Source organism: Peromyscus maniculatus, chromosome 10 (genome assembly GCF_049852395.1).
Source record: "Peromyscus maniculatus bairdii isolate BWxNUB_F1_BW_parent chromosome 10, HU_Pman_BW_mat_3.1, whole genome shotgun sequence".
Lineage (NCBI taxonomy): Eukaryota > Metazoa > Chordata > Mammalia > Rodentia > Cricetidae > Peromyscus > Peromyscus maniculatus.
In genome coordinates this window covers 8,869,352-8,894,083 of record NC_134861.1, presented here as the reverse complement: position 1 = coordinate 8,894,083, position 24,732 = coordinate 8,869,352, and the positions used below count along the sequence as shown (strand labels likewise).

Here is a 24,732-nt window from a genome sequence, read left to right as displayed (position 1 = left end):
CCAAAAGACCACCACGGAGACTGAGTCCTGCATGAAAAAGCAAAGAGCCTTTATTCTCTTCAAGCTCTGAGCTTGATCTCTCTATCTGAAGCATCGGTGAGAGCACAGAGCCCTGAGCTCAGGTGGGGCAGAGTTTTTATCATAGCAGAGGTTGGGGTGAGGGGATTTCCAGGGTCCAGGACACTGATTGGCTGACAATTGTCTAGGGCTATCTATAAAACAAAAATAGGTGTGTGCTAGACTCAAGGACATCTGGCTGCCTTATCTAATGGTTGGAATGTTTGGGATGTCAGGTACTTCCTCATCCCTGGGCTTAAGGCTTTTCCTGGATCTGGGTGTTGTCTGCCAGTAAGCCTGTCACAGAAGCTGTGTCTAGGCCCCTAAGCCTGTCATGGCTGCTGTGTAGTCAAGCTGTATTGGGACCCCTCCACAGTACATGTGTCCTACCACTGAGCCACACCCCACCCCCAGATTTTTATTGACTTTTAATTTTCTACTTATTATTATTGTATGTGTGCATGAGAGTGAATGTGTGTACCTGGGGTGGAAGTTAAAGAACAACTTTTTAATAGTATTCCAGTTGTCAGGTCCCACTCCTAGACATTTTTTGTTTTGTTTTGAGACTGGGTCTCTTCTCTCTCTCTCTCTCTCTCTCTCTCTCTCTCTCTCTCTCTCTCTCTCTCTCTCTCTCTCTCTCTCTCCCTCAGCTGAATACTGAACCCAGGGCCTTGTGCTTGCTAGGCAAGCGCTCTACCACTGAGCTAAATCCCCAACCCCGAGACAGGGTCTGTCTATGTAACACGACTGCCTGGAACTGGCTATGTAGACCAGAGTGACCTCGAACTCACAGAGATCCTCCTGCCTCTGCCCTGGGATTGTTGGGATTAAAGGCGTGTGCCACTCCACCTCTAGATTTTTTTTAATTCATTAACTTCTCACTTCAACTCTGAAAACATTTTCATTATCCTGTTTTATTACAGAAGAAACAGAGGCGTATACCCTTTTTTGGGAGGGGTGGGGGAAGGGACAGAATCTCATGTAGACCAGGCTGGGCTAAACCATGAGACATAATCAAAGGCTGGCCGCGAACCTTTGATCATCCTGTCTCCACCATATAAGAGTTGGGAAGACAGTCATGAGCCTCCACGCCCAGCTCAGTGTTCCGTATCGGGAACTGGGATTCGGTCAGCCTAGGGACCTTGAGGGCGACACGCTCTCCCGCGATTCGCCGGCTACACCGCCAGCCATCTTGCTTGTAGTCCTCCAGGACCACAACTCCCGGCATGCCTCGCGACAGCGGCCCTCTATACACAACAAATCCCGACGTGTCTCTGGGCGGTCCGGAGTGGAGGGTTCTAGAAGGCGTGACGTGGGGGTCGAAGCGGGCTCGGAGGCGGGTTCTCGTGGGCAGCGGCGGTGGCCGCCACTGCGGGAGCTGGGGACACACTCGCGACTGGGGCGTCGGACGCAGCCTTGTCTCCAGCCATGGCGGCGCTCGGCCGGCCCTTCAGCGGCCTCCCTCTGAGCGGCAGCGCGGACTTCCTGCAGCCGCCGCCGGCCTTCGCGGGCCGGGCCTTCCCGCCAGGAGCCACCGGCCCCGACCCGGCCCCGCGGCCGGGCGCCCGCCTTGCGCCCAGCAGCCCCGGCGGGAGAGCAGCGCGCGGACGGTGAGGAGCAGGTGGGGCGGGCCCGTTAAGCCCGCGGGACGTTAACCGTGAGTCCCCGGGTCGCACGGCCGGCGACCCGCCGAGGGGTCCCTTCGGCCTGGCCGCTCCCGCTGCACGCGCGGCCGCCGGCCCGGACAACTTTGAGAGCCTCGGGGACACGGCGGTTCCTGGTCGGCAGTGTGGGGGACAGAAATGGGTCCTGGAGCGAGTGCTCAACTGTCACTGCCCCGACAGAGTGACAACTTCAGATTTCCCCGTCGGGTGGTTTGGAGTCCTCCGCGAGACGTGACTGAGATCAGGGAACGGCGCTGGTCCCTCACGGCCAGAGAAGGGATAGATATGCAGTTTGTGGCGGGAGATGCCGATAAGTAGAGCGAGAACGACTGGGCTGCAGAAGCCTTCGATTTAAGTGCCTGCCTTGGTTGACTGATTTGTTTTTGTTCCAACAGTGTTTCCATTCACTGTCGAAAGAAACACAAGCGATTGGCGGAGGATGATGAGTAAGTTTCGGGACCGTGTGTCCTCTTTGTGATCGCTGTTAGTTTAACGCGGGTGTCCTATTTTAAGTGAACAAGGTGAAGCGTGTGTATCTCTTTAAACAAGTGACATTGTTTGCCTTTTAGGGGACGGAACTGGGTGGCGGGCAGGTAGCGGGAAACTCTCTCTGTAGCCAATGTAATGTTTGAATTTTAAACTGTGTCTTTATTGACACAGCTTAAAACAAAAAGAAAAGAAAATCAAAGGATGTATATTGGAAAGGGTTCGTGTTATTGACAGAGGTAACCTTGTAACCTGTTTCTTACCTTTCCGTAGGAAAATAGTTCAGTTTATGGCTGTGTGCTTCAGTGTTGACTTTTGTAGCTAGATACCTGTTCACACTGCAATGCGTGGGGGTTTTGTTATTTGTTTTCTTTTACTGTCTTATAGCTTAATCCAAAGAAGTGCATACGAGGTCTACCTGTTGGTTTTTGTATTGTTTTAAAAGACAGCCTCACTATGTAACACTGCCTAGTCAGGAACGCACTGTGTAGAGCCCACTGGCCTTGAATTTAGAGATCTGCTTGCCTCTGCCTGTTGAGATTAAATGCCACCATGCTTCGGGACACCTGTCTTCTTTTCTTACTCATTACCCATATACACAAATGCTATCGTGGGTATGTGGACAGCATTTGGAAGCTGGTTCTGAGAATGGTGCCTCACTCCAGTAATCCCAGCCAGCCCTGGACTCTGCAAAACAAACAAAAGCCGGTAATCTCAGCTTTTGGAAGAAGGTGGAGGCAGGAGGATAGATGTTCAGAGCCTTCCTCAGTAACATACTAACTTGCGGCCAGCTTGGGATATAGGAGACCCTGGCTTAAAAAGAATTAAAAGAAACTTTGAATTGGCAAATGTGTTGATGCAATGCTTGCAGGGTACCTTATGTTTTGTGGCTGGGTGGGTGAAGGTAGGCTTGGGAGGGGGGAAGCAGAAGTCAATCTTGGATGTCCTTTCTTAAGTATCATCCATGCTCTTTGTTTTGAGGCAGAGTCTCACTATGCTGTCAAGTTTATGTGGAGACCAAAAGTTGACATCAGGAATCTTCCTCAGTCGCTCTTCCTGTTATATTTTGAGGCAGGGTATCTCACTTGATGATCCCAGAACTTGCATTTTAACTTGCTCTGTGAATCCCCTGTCTCCTTCTGAGCCCTATAATTACAATGGGCTACTATGCCTGCCTGTCATTTACAAGTATACTCTTTTTCATTCTGGCCAACTTGTGCTTTTATCCACTGCGCCATCTCCCAGCTGCCCACCTGGTTTTTGAGGCAAGGTTTCTCACTGGCTTGGAGTTCACTATGTAAGCTGAGGTGAGGTGGTCCAGCAGAGCCCAGGGATATTCTGTCACTGCCTCTCTGCTGCTAGTATTACGAGTCACCATTCTTGGCTTTTTTAATGTTGGTTCTGGGGATTGAACCCAGGTCTTCATACTTTTCATGACAAGCACTCTTCCCGCCAGCTGTTTACCCCAGTTCAAAGAATTGCCTTAAATTAAAAACACCTACCTAGATGGGGGGAGGGGGGGAGGCGGCGGGGGTTTGCCTTAGGGTTGCCATAGAAAACACAAGAACCTTTTTTGTCTTTTGTTTTTTGTTTATCGAGACAGGGTTTCTCTGTGTAGCTTTGCGCCTTTCCTGGATCTCTGTAGACCAGGCTGGCCTCTGCCTCCTGAGTGCTGGGATTAAAGGCGGGCGCCGCCACCGCCCCGGCTCCTTTTGTCTTTTGTAGTGCTCTAGAGTGTTGAATTATTGATTTTAGTGTTTGCTTCAAGTGTAGAAACTAAGCCAGGTATGGCAGCACACACCTTTAATCCCAGTGCCTGGGAGGCAAAGGCAGGCAGATTTCTGAGTTCAAGACCAGCCTGGTATACAGAACGAGTTCCAGGACAGCCAGGACTACACAGAGGAACCCTGGGAGCAGGGGTGGGGTGGTAGTGGTGTAAGTTATTGTTTTTAAAAAGTTAGCTACCTTTGATTTGTGAATGGAGAGATTGAGGCCTTAAAGGCATTGGCTTAGACATTTGGATATATGCCCAGTTGTACATGGCTGAGCTTGCCACCTTATTGTTCTCACTATCTAGAAGCATTTCTTTAAAATAATTCCGTTTTGGTTTTTGGGTTTTTGTTACTGTTTTTGGGTTTTGTTTTTTGTGTTTGTTTGTTTCTGAGACAGGGTTTCTCTGTGTAGCTTTGAAGCCTGTCCTGGAACTCACTCTGTGGACCAGGCTGGCCTTGAACTCACAGAGATCCACCTGGCTCTGCCTCCCAAGTGCTGGGATTAAAGGCGTGTCCACCACCACCCGGCTCTAACATGCATTCACACATGTATGCTGATGGTCAGAGCCCAGAAGGTGTTGGGTCCCCTGGAACTGGAGTTGGGTGGTTATGAGCCACCTGATGTGGGTGCTGGGAATTGAACTTGGGTCCTGCAAAAGCGGTGCAGGAGGCTCTTAACTGATGAGCCGTCTCTCCGCTCCTAGGAGCCTTTTAATTCACGGTTTCTTTGCATTTAGTCACTATTGCTCTTCAGTTATTAGCAAGGTAAACCTACAGGCATGAAATAACCCAAAAATCAAAGAATGCTTCATAGATGGATTGTTGGGTGCTCTGGGATATTGCCCCTTCTCAATTTATACTCTTCCTTAGCTGGTGTTTCACAGGCATGCATCACCACACCCGGTTTAAAGTTTGTTTTTTTTTTTTTTGTTTGTTTTTTTTTTTTTGATAGAATTTCATGTAACTCAGGCTGTCCTAATAGAACTTCTGTATGGCTGATTCTGACCCTAAACTCAGATCCTCCTGCCTCTTGTCTCCTAGATATTTCTAGTACTTTCTAATGAGGTAAAATTCTAAAGCAAACATATATAGTGGATTCTGATTTCTTTTAAATAAATACAGGCTTAAGAGGGCATTATTCTCAGATTTTATATTCCAGAAACTTTAATAATTGATTTTCACAGTGTTAATATGGATTAAAGTTTTCCCTTATAAACGTGTTCATTTCCTTTGACCCGTTAAATTCTTCCCTTATGAACATGTTCATTTTCTTTGACCGTCAGTCTAGAGAATCTGAAGTGGGAATAAAGAATGGGCGTTTTGGTTACATGGCTGTGATCTGGTCCTGCTGCTGTACCCACTGCTGCCATGCAGTCGAGAGCCTGTGGTCTTCCACTTGTTTAAAAGAAAGCAAGGCAGCCAGCTGTCCTCCTTGCTGCTCTCTGCTGTTAGCCAGCAGTGTGCGCATTGTAGTCCTGAGACACAGGAAGGAGCTCGTGCTAAGTGTGAGCAGTTAACTGCTCTCTAAAGTCACAGAGGCAGAACTCAGGGTCTCTGGCTCTACTCCTCAGCATGCAGCTTTCCTTTGCGCAGACACTTTGGAAGGTCAGTTGACCATTTCTTGGCCCTATTTGCCAAGTATCTCCAAAAGGAAGAAGCTGGGTTTGAATTCTCAAGTCTCTCTTAAGTACTAATATGTCTAGGAAGCAGATCCCATTATTAGTCAGGACAGCTAGCCAAAGACAAGAGGTTTGTGCTAATGGCCTGTTCTTGTGGTACTTGAAGCTTACTTTAGTAGATAGGTGTTGTTTGCTGTAAGGAGATACGGGGTGATAGCCAGACACTTGTCCTGTGGGTCAGGGGATAATGTGATGCAGCAGTGACAGCATGCAGCTGGGGCAGACTTGCTGCTTTGTCTTTTTGCTGTGTGGTGTTCTGCCAGTGTGTGTGTCTGTGCACTGACCAGGTGTGTGCCTGATCCCTTAGAGGCCAGGACAGTGTAGAATTCCCTGAACTGGAATTACAGACATTTGTGGCTACTGGGACACGAACATGTGTCCTCTGGAAGAGCAGCCAGTACTCTTGACTGCTGAGTCACCTCTCCAGCTCTACTTGGTCTTTTATTGCTTTGCTTCCCACTTGATCTTTCCTACAGATCTTTTCCTTTAATCTAAAAGGTTAAAGTCTTGGAGGTGCTGCATAAATTGGTTAAAAAAATAAAAGAAAATTTCTCAGGGAAGCTATGAGGGGAAAAGACATGATGTTCTAGCTGTAGAAACAACTAGAGATGTTTGTATTTAAGAATTTGATTTCAAAAGAATAATAAGGGCTGGAGAGATGGCTCAGAGGTTAAGAGCACTGTTTGCTCTTCCAGAGGTCCTGAGTTCAATTCCCAGCAACCACAAAGCATGGCGCCTCACAACCATCATCTATAATGTTCTATGATGATATCTGGTGGCTTCTTCTGGCCTGCAGTGCAAGCATACATGCAGGGGAACACTGTATATATACATAATAAATAAATTTAAAAAAAAACAAAAACAGGCAGTGGTGGCGCACGCCTTTAATCCCAGCACTCGGGAGGCAGAGCCAGGTGGATCTCTGTGAGTTCGAGGCCAGCCTGGTCTACCAAGTGAGTTCCAGGAAAGGCTCAAAGCTACAAAGAGAAACCCTGTCTCCAAAAAATAATAATAATAATAATAAATTGGGCTGGAGAGATGGCTCAGCAGTTAAAAGCACTTGTTCTTGCAGAAGACCCTCAGATCCAATTCCAGACACCCACATGGTCTCTCACAGATGCCCATAACTCCAGTTCCGGGTGATTTGAGACCTCTTCTGACCTCCACAGGCACACACGTGGTACACATACATGCAGGCAGAACACTCAAATGTAAAATAAATAGATCTTTTTAAAACAAATCAATTTGAGCTGGTCATGGTAACATGTATCCTTAATCCCAGCACTCTAGGCAGAGGCAGGCAGAACTCTGTGAATGAAGCCAGCTAAGGATACGTAGTGAGACTTTGTCTCAAGAAAAAAGAATGATTTTAATGGACTAGAGAAATGACTTAAATTTCCTCTGTAATGGGGGTTTTAATTTTTTCTCCTTCCCTTTCTTCCTACTGCTTTCCACTTCCTCCTTCTAGGTGTCCAATAAGAAAGAAGCGATTGACTGAGGCTGAATTCTCTGCAGTTGCTAACGAATGGGTTCTTGACACACACCAGGGGATAGACGGTCATGGGGTAAACGCGTGTCCCGGTGGCCTTCCTGTGCCCAGCATGCTAGATGCTGTCTGTGAAGAGATGGATCAGACGGCTGCAGAACCACAGTGTGAGGTTGCCCGCCGGCGGCTTCAGGAGATCGAGGACAGGTACTGAGGATGTGTTGTTGCAAGGCTTGCTGCTGCCCCTGCGTCACAGCTCTCCTAAGCTGGTCGGGAGGTCATCGGGTGACTCTAGAGATGAGGGTGTGAAAAGTACTTGGAAGTGGTAAAGCGAGCTCTTACAGCTCAACTCAGCATTTGACTGACAACGCCGGGGTCAGTTCTCCAGGACACATTCCAAAACGTTTCTGTTATGTCATCACTGCATAGCTCTTCCCCCCCCCCCTCCCAGGAGCAAAGTGGCCTCCTGCTCACTGCTCTGAGGTATACCTTGCTTGGTCTCTTACAATGGCGCCTGTGACTTTACTCTCTGAGTCGGAAACTTTGTTCATTCAAACGAACAAATTTGACTAATTCTTTTTCTTTCTCTGCTTCTGCTTCATTAATTTATTTAGGATAATTGACGAAGATGAAGAGGTTGAAAGTGACAGGAATGTTAGCCACCTCCCAAGTCTTGTCCTTTCTGACACCATGAAAACGGGTTTGAAGAGGGAATTTGATGAAGTCTTCACAAAGAAGATGATTGAGTCTATGTAAGTATGATGCATAACATTTCCCCTTTGTGGGGGACCCGCCACCACCTTCCCCCAGGGTACTCTTGAGGAGTGAGGGATAAGAGATTTAGATAGAAATATAGAGGAGAAACAGATAAAACACGGGATAGCCTCGGGAGGGCCTGGATCCTTATCCACCACCAGCCCTTTCTGTCTCTTCTAAAGGGCTTTTAAAAGGAATGCCAAGGGGTGGAGCAAAAGACCTCCCCCTAGCTCAGCCAAGTGCAGACCCTTCCAATCACCTGGTAACCACACACGTGGTTAGTTCATCCCCTTATGCAGCCCTGCTGTGTAAAACAAGCTCATATCTCACTAGGAAACCTCTGTGGGCTCCTACACCACTTAACTGGTCCACTAGCTGGGAAAGGGTCTGTGTCAGAAGCCCATCTCTTAAATTCTTAAGGAGAAATAGAAACCACATTTTGAAAACCTCTGGTTTGTTTTTTTGTTTGTTTGGTTTTTATTTAATTTAATTGTATGTGCATTGGTGTGATGGTGTTAGATCCCCTGAAACTAGAGTTACAGTTGTGAGCTGCCATGTGGATGCTGGGAATGGACCCAGGTTCCTTGAAAGAGCAGCCAGTGCTCTTAACCTCTGAGCCATCTCTCCAACCCCTTATCTTTTCCTTTTAGTTACTCAGACGTAGCATGGAGACCTGGGAAACAGAAAATGATGTGTCAAATGAGTAACAATTGAAGTAGTTATCCCAAAGCCCACAAACCATAGCACAGCCTTTTGGGGCCATTTTAGAGCATTTAGCTCATTTTGTTTTGGGGAGTGGGATGTTAAAAAAAGACAGGCCGAGTAGTGACTAAGGGGAGAGGTTCAGGGAGGAAACAGGACGGCCAAAGGGCTCCCGGGACCCAGACCTCAATAGTGCTGGCCAGAGGTGGAATGGAATGCTACTGCTTGGGAGATCCAGAAAGCTTCCAGTCAGGCCCCAGCTTAAGTTTATAATTAACTCCTCAGCCCTGAGGGCGTGTAAATAGTGGAGCCACTGTGTATGCAGGTCACATTGCCCTCCTGCTCAAAAGAGTGTTTGCTGCTCTTAGTAGTTGGCAGAACTGGGCCTTTGAGAATATTCTTCATTGTCATTTTTTTTTTTTCCTTATTTACTTCTGGGTCCAGAAGATTTCCCTATACCAAGGGTAAGGAACTTTTTTTTACTTTGGAGATGAAATGGATTCTCATGTAGCCCAGGCTAGCCTAAAACTTCTGGCCCTCCTGCCTGCACCACTCAAGTGCTGGGATTACAGGCACTATCCCAGCTGTGGTTGGGAAAATACATGATTATGCATATCTAGTGTAATTGTTTAACTGCAAAGCATTCTACTTCATAACTATATGAAACAAAAGGCATCTGAAATTAATGTGCTGGTCCAGGATTTCATTTTTATTTATCATGATTTAATATACAACAGTCACCCACAGCGCTAGGCAAATAGTATAGTACTGCAACTGCTCAGCTTATATGAGACTCAGTACCACAAATCAAAACAAAAAAACTAGTCATCCACATCTGCTCATTAAAAACATGTCTGTGTGTTTGCATCATTATAGCTAGTGATGTAACTCAGTGGTCCTCAGTATAGATGGGGCCTTAGTTCCAGCACCCCTACTTCAAAGTATAGCTTTAAATTAAATCTGGGGACCTAGTTGTTTCCTTCCTTCTTTGTTGTTTGAGACATGTCTCTGTATATAGCCCTGGCTATCTTAGAACTCAATCTGTAGACCTGGCTAGCCTTGAACTCACAGAAGTCTGCCTGCCTCTATCACCTGAGTCCTGGAATTAAAGGCATGCACCATTACTCCTGGCTCGGGGGCCCTGGTTTCCCCTGGATGTTTATAGTGCTACTGTTCATGGTTTAACATACAAATAGGGCTGGTGAGATCACTAAGACAGTGGAGCACTTACACACGTGTGAGTCCTGACTTCAATCTCCAGCACTTCCGAGAAAAAAGAATTATGTGTGAAACTGTGAAACCCTGTATTTGAAGACCTGGGAATGAATAATGCTCAACCTTAAAGGACATACTGCTCTTGCAGAGGACTAGAGTTTGATTCCTGACACCCACATCAGGTGCTCACGCTGCCTGTAATTTCAGCTCCAGGGCTCGGGCACCCACTGCACACATTTTCACATCCCCATACAGACACAGACACATGTGCGCATCATTTTTTTTTTTAAGTCCAGTTTGAATTCTAAATATCTCTAGCTCTCTCTTTTTGTTTTGTTTTTCAAGACAGGGTTTCTCTGTAGCATTGTGCCTTTTTGAGACCAATCTGGCCTCGAACTCACAGAGATCCGCCGCCTGCCTCTGCCTTTGCCTCCCCCTCCCGAGGGCTGGGATTAAAGGCGCCACCACCACCCGGCTCTAGCTCTCTTTTAAAACAAAACATGGATAGCTTCATGAATTTGTATATCCTTGTACAGTGGCCATGCTAATCTATATCATTCCAAGTTTAGTGTATCTGCTGCTGAAGTGAACACTTATTTTTTAATTAAAAGATTAAAATGTATATAATGAGAACTGATGAGGGACATCAAGATCAAAATATCAGTGAAACTGGGGCAGTAATTAAGTGGGTAAGATATAAAAGAACAGCAGACTGGCACTGTGTGGACCATTAGCTCTTAATTGGAAGGTCTTAAGTAGTGAACAGGAGTTTGTTGACAGATTTGCATGTCCTAAAGGTTTTTTGTTTTTGTTTTTATTGAAATCTGTATTTTTACATCCCAGGAGCCGACCTTCTATGGAGCTTGTGCTCTGGAAACCTCTCCCTGAACTCCTTCCTGAGAAACCAAAGCCATCATGTAACCCTAAGAACTACGCAGGAGAGAGCCAAAGGAAGTGTGCAGCTGCCAGCACTGCCTTTCCACAGAGAACTGAACTGCTACTGGAACCCCAGCACACAGACACGCCACTTTACCATAGTCTGGAGACCGCTGCTAACACAGAGGAAGAGATGGAGCTCTAGAGACCAGTTTCTGCTCCAGCTTGGCAAGTTCTAGAAGGCTCCTGTGTTCAGTAATAGCCTGCCTGTATAGTCTAGGGACCTGAAAGTTTTATGAAACGGGTGTAATATCTCCACCTGTGATTTGGGGTGGGAATGTCATTGTGGGTAGCCATTTATTGAATTCAACTTTTTGCCAAGGAAGCTTATCTCAAGGGAAATGCAGTTTTCTAGCAGGCTTATCCAAGAAATGTTACAGTCTCTTTAAAGACAACCATAGACGCTGGATGTGTTATGGTGACCATCTGTCACACTGCTGAAGCCATTCATTCTTAAGATGATTATAAAGAGGAATGCTCCTAATTGCCACTGCACCCTGCCAGCCAAGTCCTGTATGAGCTCGCAGTGGGAACTGGGCTTGGGGAGCAGGAGGGCAGAAAGTAATGGTTCGGTCTCTCGCGGAGCAGCTGACCAGGCAAGGAAAGCAGTGTTGGCGCCAGGTCGGTGTAGCTGGTACTCCTCAAGCAGTAAGGAGCCCTGGTCTCCTGTAGTGACTGATGAGCTCCGTTGGTCAGTAACGTTTACACCTCAATTAACTAAGTAATTGATTAAAAGTGTGAGGGAACCCTTCTGTAAACTGCCTGTGAGAGAAGTATCTTCATGAATCCTGAGGACATGCAGTGTCAGCTAAAGCCAGCATTGATAGATAGTTTAAAAAGGGAAGGTTGTATGTCTATTAGCAAGTTGAGTTTTTTCAATGTTGGTTTTGAAAACAATGAATTAGCTGAGAATAAATGGGCAAGCATCTTAAGGAGAGTTACTGAAATAGCTCATTGTCTGGTGCTTAAGCTGTTGTACAATAAGCCTAGAAGTTAATGGAAGATGGCCTCCTGCCAACAGGATATCTTTAGTCTTTTAGTACCCGAACCAGGCTCAAGGTGTTCATTGGGAATAACCAGGGTTAAAGTTTTTAATTTCTCAGGAAGAGCTCTTCAGCATGGCAGGTCCTGTAATTGAAGGCTTGGCAATCCTTCAGCGCTGTAGAGCAGTCTGTGTAAGCTGGTGTGAGTGTGCTGGCCCTTTTCGACAGCAGAACACCTCAGTTCAGTCTTCGTTGTCTGAGTTTCTTCTCCCTTTGTAGGGGAAAAAAAGAAAGGTTTATGCCAAGTAGAGGTGAATTTTTAGAAACTAGCTTCCAGGCATTTTTGCAACCCATGCTGAAATCCCTCCTGTGGATGGCATAGGAGTCACAAGTCTGTTCAGTAGACTGTCTCTTCTCTCGCCTATTGTTCTTGCTCTCTCTATTTCTGTCTGGATGTCAGGAAAAGGTTTAATGTTTAATATTTAAACAAAATATTTATGTCTACACAATAAAATTACTCAAGCTTCAAACCAGTGTTGAAACCAGTTGGAAACCAGCTAATTGTTTCTTCATCTCAGACTCAGAGGTGAAAGAAATCTGTCTTCTGTTGAAATGTGCAAGGTTTGACTCATGTCATTTGAAAACTCCTGCCTTGTTTAATGGGACCAACTTGCAAAGTTTATAGCCTTAAAGAAACCTCTCTGCTAAGACGTTTAGTACAATTTAGAAGCATGCAGGGACTGCACAAGAGTTTGGAGTTAGCTAGCCAGTGTGAGTGGGAAGGAAGTGGCAGCTTTCCAAAGGGCACAGAATACCAGGACTGCCTCTTCTCAAAGGCCCGAAACTGCTTTGATGCATTTGGTAACCACTGGAGAACAGAGGTGGCTTTTAACGAAGATGCAAACAGACTTTTCAGGAGTCTTTATCTGACATAATCCTTATTTCTGCAGGAAAGTTGATGTTCATGCTCCTTTTTGGACTTTATCTTCTTGCACATGTTTGTACAAAAATCGTCTTCATCCTTGTGGTGCTGACTCATCTGACTGTCTCCACAGCCCCAATGCCTCTGCGTTCCGTTTTCTTTTCTAGCATAAGGCTTTTGCTTTGCCTTAAGGTTTTCCTAAGAAATTAATAGGTCTTTTTGTCTTATATAGTTTTGAAGCATGGATCAAACATTGGCTCAGTAAGCTAATGTGTTAAGGTCAGCAATTATCTAAAGCAGGTGAGCTTCATTGAACAAATGTGTGTTTCTCTGAGTTTGAGTTGAGGGGGGTTGTTTTGTTTCTTTTTGGGTTCTTGGTTTGGGGGTTGGTTGTTGTTTTTTTTTTTTTTTTTGGTTTTTTTTTTTTTTTTTGCTGTTCTTAATATGAAGAAATAATATGAGAATCCAGTTCTCATAATTTAAATTGGTTAAAAACTGCTCATTGTTGAAAAGATAAAAATTAAAATTTAAGAACAAGTAGGACAGGACTTCGAATAACCACAGGGGAACATTAACTAGCAGGTTCATTTGCTGCTCTGCATCTGGACCTTGACTTTAATAGTGACAAGAATGGTACAGTACTAAGAATGTTCTGGATGATGCTGTCCATTTTACTTTAAGAATGAGAATCTGGTTTTTCTGTATTTTGTTATTTTCAATAAAACACAAGTGTTTTGAACTTTCTAAAGTATCTGTAATCCTGTACATATGGAAATGAAAGATTTTTTTTTCTTGCTTTCCTTTAAATTTTAATTAAGGCAGGATTCCTATCAGTGAAAACTTACATTTGTCCTGAAATTTGATACTGTTGGGTTAGAAGTGAGCTGTTTCTAGCATAGGCAGGCTGTTTTACCTTCCTACAGGTGCTCGCAGCCCTCTCCTGCCTGAGCAGGTCACTGCTGGGCACCATCTCATGCTGACCCTCATGACTGTGTTCATCTAGAGACAGAGACCAGGCAAAGTCTGTGATGTTGGTGCCGGGTGTTCCTCTGCTAAGAGCTGACAGGTCACTGGGTGGCAGTATTGCCTGCTTATTTACAGTTCTTTGATAACCAGATTTCTGACTGGTGAGGAGGGAGTTTTATTTTTGGGTTGCAGTTACAGAAAACAAGATGCAGTTTTATTTTCACCAAATTTTGAAAACCATGGTAAAAGTTATCCAACATAACAGGTGGGAAACTAGGATTAGAATAGATGGTGACAGTTCAGTATCTGACCGGCTCATTGGGGCCAGGGTGTGAGTACAAGATGAATAGATACTCAAGGAAATGTAGGTTTGTGTATATTGGTTTGGTTCTGTTAATCCCCTAGTTCTTAGACACTAGCAGTGGCATTTCAGAGTGGCATTTTAAACAATGCTGAAACTCAGACTTTCTGTAAGACACTGCTTGCTGTTGACTTTTCTGTACTGGTTTGGTGGGTAGTCCACTCATCCTACTTCATGAATGATAAAGTCAAGAAGGCTGCTAGGAAAGGGAGAGTCGTTTTCTTGTGTGGTGTGGCCACTGGTAAGTTGCCCACCACCCACCCATACTCATATAAGCAACCTCATTAAACTCAGTGGGTCACATGCATACAGGATAGAAGGGAGGTTATTGGAAAGAGAAGGTTCATTGGGAGGGAGATGAAGATAATGGGGTGAATATGATTAAAACACATAAATAGGTTGTCAAAGAATAAAAATTTAAGTCAGAAGAGTAAAACGTGAGGTGATACAGTCCTGTATAATCCCAGCATTTGAGGAGGTGGATGAAGGAAGATCCCAAGCTCAGAATCATTGTCGGCTCCATATTGATTGAGTTTGAGCTCAGCCTGGGCTGCATGAGACCCTATCTCAAACAGGGTCTGGGGGTGGTAGGTCAGTCAGTAAAGTGTGTGGCTTGCAAATAGGATGACCTGAGTGAGTTCAGATCCCCACCACTCATTTTAAAGGAGTGGGGGGTGCATATCTGTCATCCCAGCACTTGGGAAGGCAGAGACAGGAGAAGCCCTGAGATGGTTGGCCAACTAGTCTACCTGAATTTGTGAGCCTCAGGATCATTTTGAGAGCTTGTCTCAAAAAATAAGGTAGATACTGATTGTACCAGATATGCTGACCTCTGGCCCAACACGGGGAACCCATGAGAATGCATACCTATATATGGACATGTATACAAAAAGATAGATACCTCTAAACTCACAAGAGTAGAGACAGTTTCTCAAGTTCTAGACAACAAGAATTGAACTGATATTTTGAAGTGCTCCTGGAGTAGGCCACGTGTCTGTTTAGTTCCATCTCATCTACTAGAAAAGCAAGGAGGCAGATGCAAAGCTGTTTTGTGAGCCCCAGGGGTTTTGCCTGTAGCCATTACTTCACCTTTGGTCTGAATTTTGGAATAACACTACATTTAAAAGAGTATTTGGTTTCATAGAAAAAAAAAAAATGTTAGTTTTTGGATCTAGCCAGTTTGGTGTTTCAATATGAAAATGCCTTTGAAAACCAGGTGTTTTCTCAAAACCGATGGCATTTCTGGCCATCTGTGCAGGAAATGAAACCCCAAAATCTTCGCTCTTTTCTGTCCTGTTGGCACAGCAGCAACTTCTTCGATGTAATGCTATTAAAAGTGAATGACTGAGTCTTAACCTACAAATACTTGTGCTCTTGTGGATGGAGGCACACATGCCTGCCTGTATAAACCTTAGATTCTTGGTCCTTAAATATTCCAGAGTGAAGAAGGTGAGATAGTTTTCAGTCACAGGGCAGTTAGTTGCAGGTGGTCCTTATGTTCACAACACTCTGGTACTCAGCCTAAGTGAGCTTGCATTGCTGAGCACTGAATTGGGCTGTGACAGACTTACCAGCCAGGTCCTATCCAGACTTGCCCTCAAGTGTGCATGTGGAAACCCCTGCTGTCACAGCAGTCAACACATGACCTTGTATTTGTCTACGGCTGTATGTAGCCTGCTTGACCCTGCTGACTGGACTCAGAATCCTCCCTTCTAGCTGTAGGTATACTTTGATCACCCCAAAGAACCTTAGTAGGGAAGATACATTTAAATGCTAAATGGAGGTGAAATGAGTTCATCTGCTTATATGGATGAAATGAAGTTCTTTGCCATCTTTTAAGATTTCCCCAGGACAGAATGCACACACCATAAAGGATGATGTCATTGTCTCTGGAGTTTGGTAGCTGATTTATATACACCCTTAGGCCTTTTCTTCCTAATTAGATTTGCTCATTTGTTTTGGTTCTAGAGATGGAACCAAGGCCTCATGAGTGCTAGACAAGCACTGTACTGAGCTATACCCCCAGCCCAGTCTTGTGAAATAAGCCCCTATATGGAGATTCCATGAGGAATTAAAACCTTTCAAAGTGTATCATGAGATAACACTGAACTTCCCAGTGCATAGGATAACACCTGTCAGATGTGAGGTACATATAACTCGAAGTCTTGTTCAGTCTTTAGAGTCCATCTTTCCAAGTTGTAATTGATTATCTGTCCCCCTGGGTTACTCAGGTGAAAAGTGTCAAGAGTTGAAATCAAGGAGTATGCCCTGATTGTGGCAAATCTGGGTATTTCATGGCAAAACAGTAGTTAAGGAGGCTGGGCTGTATCTCAGTGGTGTAACACTTGCCTAGCATGCAGAGATCTTAGGTTTAATAACCCAGTACTGCCCACCCACCACCAAAAAAACCCAGTGGGTAGGGTTCTACCTCTGCCACTTAGTAGCTGTGATACTGGTCAAGTGTCGTGAAGAAACTGAAAGTAAGACTGGGGCATCTATGATCGGCGGGAGTAGAAGCAGTAATCCAAATGGAAAAGCGTTCGGTGACTTTACAAAGTGCTACATTCACTTCAGGTGGATAGATGACTCTCCCCTAGCAAACAATGAAGAGAAAATACAACACCCTAGAAATCACAGAACAAGGATGCTGCGTTGCTTTTTTAATTGCATGGGTAGTTTTAAATAAATGGAGAAAGCACCTTCCAGAAGCTACACTAGCAAGAAGATCCCATCAGGCATTTACATAGTAAATTTTTATAATTTTAACAAAGATTCTTGATCTTCACTTGGACTGTACATAAGGAAAGACAAGCCCCTCAGGTTGGTGTTTGCTTGTAGAAGTAAACTAAAAAACCTGGGTAGCCAAGAGCGGGGAGGAGAAATGATCAAAGGCCATTCATAAACCCCAAGTCCACTTTCGGACATGTCTAGAGGCAGGTGTGGAGGTGTACACCTACGTAAGCCCAGCACTTGGGAGGTGGAGGCAGGAGGGTCAGGAGTTCCAGCCTAGCCTCAGCTACATAGTTTGAAGCCAGCCTGGGGATAACTGTCAAGTGACCCTCCAGTATTGTGGGGCAAACTACCACCTTTAAGATCTCTCAAAAGCTGTAGTTCAGAATTACGATATTTCTGAATACCTTGACAGACGGCTGGGTGTCAAAAGACAATACTTGGAAGTGATCTATGAAGTTGAAAAGAATACTTTAGAGGAACTCTTTCTCTGCTATCCTCTAAGGCAGTGTAATGGCCAAGGAAAGGGACCCAGTGCTGGGTGGCTCTTTAGACACTAATCAGCTGGGGAAAGAGTTCATTGGCAAAAGTGTCCTCCCAAGAATGGTCTGTACCAAGTGGAGAAGACAGGTCACTGAAGGGAGAAGGGGAGCCCTCGTATCCACAGTCACTATAAGCATCCAGCAGACAGGAGGATGGCTTCAGACAGTGGCTGGATGAAAGCAGGTTTGAGATGCCCAGCTCTGGAATGAAGTCTTCTTCCAAAGGTTCTTTCTTCACTGAGACAATGAATTCAGGGTGATCTTCGTCTGGAGAGCTGAGAGGTGCTTCCTCAATTTTCACTACCACATTAGTTTGGCTCTCTGTCTCAGAGGGGATCTCTAAGACTAGAGGCTTGGTGTATACATGGTCAAAACGAATGAGTTCATTAATGGCTTCCAGCTTGGCTGATGAGGTCCCCACTGACAGAGAAAGGGAGGCTGGTAAGGAACTAGGTCCTTCTGGGTAGACCTCTGGGAGTTCCTCCAGATTGGCAGACTCTGGGGATGGACATTTGAGAAACATGACAGGGTCCAACTTGTCCAGAATGCCCAAAAGGATATCAGACTGCAAAAGATAAAACAAGAGTTCACTGTTAGAATGAATTGACAGTCTACCGGGAACTCTTACTAGTACTGAGTTCCAAAATGTCAGTTAGGCCTTATGCTCTCAGATCACAGGACCCACCCACCAGGACAGCGTCTCCCCACTTCATGGAGATTAAGTGACTGATGCTCACCCCAACCCTACCAACCCTAACTTCATTTGCCCGGGTAGGCATGTCACACATCATCCAGCTACTACAGAACGAGCCATTCTCGTATAGCGCTTTAGCAAGGCGGAATGAGCTCTACCTCAGAGTCTGAAGAGTCAACAGCGTCAGAATCCATGGGAAGATGTTCTGGGGAGGTGACAGCTGGGCCTGCACCTGCTGCAGAGGTGCACGTAGTCTGAGTGCTGCGGACTCAGCAGACCCGGCCACCGGCCTTACTCCATTTCCCTGGAAGGAAAGGCCAAAGTGAGGAAACAGCCAAAGTCTCCAGGGCAATGCATACCAGGTGACTGAAGTCTCTGCTCTCCAGAACCCCAGAGAGGAGCTGGGGAGGTGGCCCAGAGCATGAGCCTGCTCGCCATGCAAGCGTGGCGACTGAGCAGGACAACTGTGCCTGTAACCCCAACACTGAGGGAGGCAGAGACAAGAGACCAGCAGGGTTTGCTGGCCACCAGCCTAGCTCCAGATTCAGTGAGATACTCTGCTCCAAAGGAATACAGTGAAGAGGGATAGGGCGAGCTATCCAACATTTGCACAGATGCACACAAACCCACACTCGTGCACAGACACCATGCCTACAAGACTACACCAAATAAAGGAACATACGCCTGTAATCTCGGAAAGGGGAGACAAGAAGACTATTGGCTACATACCAAGTCTGAGGCCAACCTGGGCTACACGAGACTATCTCCAAAAAGGAAAAATCATTTGTATTCTTAGGGCCTAGTAGCACTTGATTACACACTCGAAAAATGAGTGTCACTGAAGAAAGAACATGCTGCCTGATGGGAATGTGGAGAAACTTAGGGGAACTTTCAGAACTGATCTGCTAGGCATGGTGGCACATGCCTGGAGTTCCACTACTTTGGAGGCAGATGCAGAAGTGATGCAGGTTCAAGACCAGCCAAAATTAGGAGCTTAAGACCCTGTCTCAAAAAGGAAAGTACAATCCACTCATGTCCCATCGAGGAATTCTCTCAAGAGTTACCTTGGACTCTGTCTCTGGAGCCTCTTCAGTAGCCAGGACATCCATTCCCAAGCGAGTTCGTAACTCCTGGTTCTCAATCACAAGGCCATGAGTTTTCTCTCGTAAAAGCTGGTTTTCTAATAGAAGCTTTTGGTTCTGTAAGGAAATCCAGAAGAGGCTATTGAAACGTGATTTGCTACAGTTGGTGTCCTCGTTGAACTGGGAAACTATGCTTATGCAGTTCTAATTACTGTACCACTGGTGGCTGATGGTATAGATCAGTTGGTGGAGTGCTTGCCCTACCCCACATGAAGCCCTGGGTTCAAACTCCAGCTCTGCATAAAACTAGCATGGGTGGGAGATATCAGCAGGAGGAACAGAAATTCAGGGACATCCTTGGCTACACAGCAAGTTAGAGCCCAGCCTAGGACACATGAAATGGTCTCCAAAAAAAGGGCCACTGATCCCTCAGCAGGTAGAGGCCAGAAGAGTTGTTGTTCAAGGACAGTCTCTGAAGAAAACAAAAGTGTTATCAATGGTGTCAGAAACAACATAATTCCTACAACTTCCAGGTTTCAGGGAGAAAAAAAAAGTGACTTGCAGCCTTAATTCACATATGTGTTAATATACTATTTTAAAAAAGTATGACAAGATGGTCCATGCCTGTAAGTAATATCAGCATGCTGAGACAGGAGGATTGCCATGATTTACAGGCGAACCTGAGACCCTATCTCAAAATAATCTGTTTTTATTATTATTATTATAAAAATAAAAAGCTGGGGCGGTGGTGGCGCACGCCTTTAATCCCAGTACTTGCAAGGCAGAGCCAGGCGGATCTCTGAGTTCGAGGCCAGTCTGGGCTACAGAGTGAGTTCCAGGACAGGCTTCAAAACTACACAGAGAAACCCTGTCTCAAAAAACAAACACAAACAAAAAAAAAAAACCCACAAAATTTAAAAACCCACTATCCTGTCTTGAACTGACAGGTGTTAATGCAAGTGGTAGTGGTCCAATAGCAAAGAAATGGAGACAGCCTAGATGCCCGTCAACAGATGATCAATGAAACATGAAAATGTACATACACACAATGTTACTCAGCTGTAAAGAAAAGGGAAATTGGCAGGAAAATGTACAGGTTTGTTAAGTCTTTTAAGTGAGGTGGCCCAAACACAGAAAGAACCAAAAGTTCTCTTGCATAAGTAGATCTTAACGTGTTTGTGTGTGTATGCATATAAATGGATGTGAATGTGTGTAGCGCCTAAAAAAAAAAAACTAGAAGTCCTAGAGAGGGTAAAAGGATGCTGGGATGGAGGACACATGCCCTTAAGTCAAAGAATACTGAGGGTGGGAGGGGCGTGGGGAAAATAGCCGGGAAGAACAGTCAATCAACTAAAACAAGCTGTTTGGAAATGTCCTAATGATACCTAATACTCTGCATGCTGAGTATAAAATAAAGTGGGGCCAGTGGGCAATACCTAACAAAACAGTTGTTGTTGTTTTTTTTAACTGCTACTGATATGACCCACATTTCATTTAAGAGCCAGCTGATGATTAAAACTTTGAAAAGCAGCCGGGCGGTGGTGGCGCACGCCTTTAATCCCAGCACTCGGGAGGCAGAGGCAGGCGGATCTTTGTGAGTTCGAGGCCAGCCTGGGCTACCAAGTGAGTTCCAGGAAAGGCGCAAAGCTACATGGAGAAACCCTGTCTCGAAAAACAAAAACAAAAACAAAAACAAAAAAAAATAAATAAATAAAACTTTGAAAAGCACAATGGCCCTTGCTCAGATTAGATAACAAGAGAACCCTAGAAGGAAAGGCAGCTCTGTGAGCCTTTGTCAGAGCCAGGAGTGCCGAAGGTTAAGCAATGCTCTGACCCAGCTAATCTCTGAGCAGTCTATCGACAGTATCTAGCTGCCAGGAGTGAGTCACATCTGCCTTCACCGCCTATCTGCTAGGCTAGTTAAACTTTAAATGGCACTTAGAGTTGGATTCTAAAGGGCTGCAGCTTAGGATGGGCAGGGAACCCCAGGGGCTGATGTGGAAGGGAAGAAAGCATGGCCTGAAGGCGTTACCTCTTCTTCCAAATCCACCACTTGCTGCTCCAGCTCGCTCATCCGGGCTTTCTTTCGATCTCGGGCGGTCTGCGCTGCTACTCTGTTTTTCAGTTTCCTTTAGGAAGACAAGGAACATAACGAACTGGGTCATCGCCAGCTCTCCTGTATCTTCACTTGTAAATGTGGCCAGCTGGTGCTTTCGTCGACTTTACAGAATAAGGCTAAACAGTGGTAAACACACTTTGAGGCTCCTCCTCCTCCCAACAAGACCAAAAAATCACAGCTTTCTGTCCGTGGGCCTTGAAGATCTGCTTGATTCTCTCCCGTGTGGCTTTCCACTCGGGTCTCATTTCACCACCGGGCTGACACATTCCCGTTGCGTCATAAGCATCTTCCCTCCTCCCCCACGGCTTTCTGCTTCCAATTCCGCCCCACAGGCTCCGTGCAGGGGCGACATCCGTGGAGGAAGGCGGAGGGGGCGCTTACCAGCCGCCCCTCCCCAAGCTCAACTCGGGCCGCCCGAGGCTGGTGACTCGGATCCCAGGGTTGAGTCCCCAAGCGGCTGCAATGACAGCCGGAGCGGTCCCTGCCCGGCGACCACCAAGAGCAAGCATTCGCAGAGGACGGGCACGTTCTGACCAGGGTCAGCTTCCCTCGACACAGACTGCGCTGGAGCAGCCCTTCAGAGGGGCTGCCACCTCGGCCCCGCACCTCCCTCCAGGAATCGAGGCCACCCTCCCGAGCCCTCCCGACGGGCACACCGAGGGAGTCCCACGCCCGGCCCCGCGGCCCCGCGCCCCCCGCCCCGCCGGCCGGGCCCACCTCCGCAGCGCCTTCTCCTCCGGGCTCAAGTGCGTCAGGCGCTGCCGCTTGCGAGCCTGCGGCGCCCCGCCCGCCTCGGACCCTGCTGCCCGCGAGCCCGACACCATGAGTGGCAGCGCCCGGCCGCCCGCCGAGGGCTGGCCCGATAGGAGCAGTACTTTGGGGGCCGCCGCGGCCGCGTTCGGCGCCGCTGCCACCACCACCATGGCCAGGAAGCGTCTACGCCAGCGCCGCCACCGCCCCGTGGCCGCTCGCCGCGCCCAGCCTTTCTAGGGTCGTGGCCGTCTGCGATAGGCCCGCGCCGCGTGACGCGCGGCTATTCTCAGCTCCCATTGGTCCTACAGGCCCGGGGGGCGGGCCCAGCGCGGGCGGGGCGGGTGTCCAGCGTGGCTGCACAGCTGGTCTCCTCTGGACGTGCTGGGCCTGGGGGCCAGTGGACCACCGAGACCGGCTTGCAGGAGCCCGGGGTCCTCCGCAAACGCGTCCCCACCCCCCGACGCTGGGAATGCCAGGCTTTTCTCGCTGGCCAGATTTCCAGACTGGAATCTTAAAGATCCTTACGCCAGCCCGACCACATTTTAATGCCCTGCGCCACGTTGGCCACTAGAGCTGCGGTGGCAGATCCGGTTTGGAGTTAGCGGACACACACACACCCTCCCCGCCACACACACACACACACACACGGACACACACACACACATACACACGCGCGCACACACACCTGGAGAAATATTGCAAAATGAGTCTTTAGGAAATGAGATATTTTCAAAACTAAATGTAGTCGGGCGTGGTGGTGCTGGAGCATAGTAATCTCAGCACTTTGTTGCCAGTTTGAGGACAGCCTGGGCTACGTAGGGAGGTCTAGGCCAGCTGGAGCTATTTTAAAAAAGAAAAAAAAAGGACAAAATAAGTTTAAAAGAAAACATCAGAACACTGTTTAGCACATAGTAAGGGACTGATAAATAGTGTCTGCATAGTGGGAATACATGTAGTTTCATTTTCCTTTGCATTTCTAAATTCCCTGGTATGAGCTTATATCGCCGTGGTTGTCTTTGTTTTGCTGTGCTGAACCCGAACCCAGAACCTAGTGATCTGCCACTCAGCTATTCTTCAGCCCCACTGTATCTGTGAAATTAGAGATGCCACTGAACTGTTGTCCCCATCCTTGACATTAGTATTTCTTTCGTTGGGGGCTGCGGGGGTGGGGGCTGGGGGGGGAGATAGGTTGCAGGGGGTGTCAGGTGTTCTCCTCTGTTGCTCTCAGCCTTATTCTCTCTAGACAGCGTGTCCCACTGTACTTGAAGCTTGCCCTGGGAGCTATGCTGGCTGGCCGTCAAGCCTGATGATCTGCCTGCCTTTGCCCTCCAACACTGGTGCTCCCCGCAGGCTCGGCCATGCATACTTTTCACCTGGGTGCTGGGATTCGAACCCCAGTCTTCATATTTGTACAGGAAGCATTCTTACCCACTGAGCCATCTGTCCAGCCCCTACATTAGTATTATTTTATGAGGAGAAAAGAAAATGTTGTATGTGAAAACAGAGTTGGGCTTTATGTACCCTTTATGTATCCATTGGCCTGTGGGAAAGTCAGTTGGGTGGCTAGAACTTGTGTTTTTCCCACTTTTAGACCAGTAGTGTTTGGTTTTACCCTCCCAGGTCTCTAGGTTATCTAGTCTCTGGTTCTTGGCCAGCCAAGCCAGGTGGCTATAACTTAAGGAGGAGAAGCCAGGTTCCTGTGGAAGAGGAGTCACCCAGCAGCGGCAAGAGCAATTTAGACTCAAGATTATTAACTAGGGAGAAACGTGAGACGACTCACAGATGCATGCTCCTTTTCTGGAAGCAACTACAAGTGTCAAGTTCCCCGGATTACAAAACAAAACCTTTGCACCTAGACACTACTTCCTGCTCAGTCCCTGGCACATCTCTGGTTCTAAGGGTGCAAAGGTGCATAAAGTTTATAGTTGGCAACTGGAAATTACGCCAAACCTCAAAGAGTTCTCCAGGAAAGGTTCAGGGGTGTGACATCAGATTAGCTCTTCCCAACAATAAATATGCTCCCCCAGGGAGGAAAACCAAAAGCAAGGTCTCTTCCATCTACCCTATAACACAGCAATTCTCAACCTTCCTAATGCTGAGACCCTTGAATATAGTTCCTCGTGTTGTGATGACCCCAGACAACAAAACTGTTTTCCTTGCTTCGTCATGACTGTTATTTTGCTACTGTAATGAATTATCATGTAAATAGCTGATATGTAGGACATCTGATATTCGACCCTTGTGAAAGGGTCATTTGACACACACACACCCCAGGAGGATCACGGCCCACAGGCTGAGAAACACTGCTTTAAAGAAACACAGTTTTTGTTATTCCCGGAACGAGACTATGAGCCTTCTGGCATCCATTTTCCCTGCCCATGCTGATGAGGGGAAAGCAATGGCCACTCCTCTAAACAGGCAGGTCCAGCTCAGGATCTGCACAGCCCGTGTCTGTGGGTTTGGAGAGGCGAGTAATCCAAGTTTCTGTGGGAAGAGAAACCTGCATTCCCTTGGGCTGTGAGCTGCTGGGTCCTAAAATGCCTCCAACGACAGGGGCTCGCTGCTACCTGTGGGCTCTGTCCAGGGAAGTCTTTGGAGGTGTCTCCTGGTAGAGATCCATGTGAAAGGACCTTGAAAATCTGTGAGAGGCTCTGAGGAAAGTCGTGCAACTATGGCATACACTCTTCTATTTATTAGGATTCATTAGTGCTGAGAGAATGTCTGGTGCTGTGCTAGAAATCCCAGAGGAACATTTGAAAGGACCAAGCAGATGCCATAACAGGCTGCTCAGTCTCCTCTCAGAGATCAGGCCTCAATTTCAGTTTCC

The 24,732-nt window shown here is 46.7% G+C and overlaps 2 protein-coding genes and 1 pseudogene across 2 annotated transcripts; 1 reads left to right on the top strand and 2 right to left on the bottom strand.

The window, feature by feature from the left end:
* The first annotated feature begins 1,358 nt into the window (after positions 1 to 1,358).
* Ccdc117 (coiled-coil domain containing 117) lies at positions 1,359 to 13,406 on the top strand. The gene is made up of 5 exons (XM_076545856.1): positions 1,359 to 1,667; positions 2,117 to 2,167; positions 7,127 to 7,351; positions 7,759 to 7,896; positions 10,661 to 13,406. Exons 1-5 carry the CDS (start codon positions 1,486 to 1,488, stop codon positions 10,896 to 10,898), a joined length of 834 nt encoding a protein of 277 aa, XP_076401971.1. The 5' UTR covers positions 1,359 to 1,485; the 3' UTR covers positions 10,899 to 13,406.
* Positions 10,312 to 10,410, bottom strand: LOC121826720 (U6 spliceosomal RNA; annotated as a pseudogene).
* A 3,224-nt stretch (positions 13,407 to 16,630) lies between the features above and the next one.
* Xbp1 (X-box binding protein 1) lies at positions 16,631 to 22,107 on the bottom strand. Its single transcript, XM_076545855.1, is given in 6 exon segments — positions 16,631 to 17,822; positions 18,110 to 18,217; positions 18,220 to 18,255; positions 19,016 to 19,150; positions 21,066 to 21,162; positions 21,870 to 22,107. Coding segments are annotated over 6 exon segments (1,140 nt in total). The 5' UTR covers positions 22,076 to 22,107; the 3' UTR covers positions 16,631 to 17,264.
* Between the last annotated feature and the right edge of the window lie 2,625 nt (positions 22,108 to 24,732).

Bases quoted from the DNA above. Each gene is read 5' to 3' on its own strand.
- Ccdc117 (XM_076545856.1), top strand. From the start codon at position 1,486: ATGGCGGCGCTCGGCCGGCCCTTCAGCGGCCTCCCTCTGAGCGGCAGC. The intron at 1,668-2,116 runs GTGAGGAGCAGG...TTGTTCCAACAG, and splicing joins GGGAGAGCAGCGCGCGGACG to TGTTTCCATTCACTGTCGAA. The intron at 7,352-7,758 runs GTACTGAGGATG...TAATTTATTTAG, and splicing joins CTTCAGGAGATCGAGGACAG to GATAATTGACGAAGATGAAG.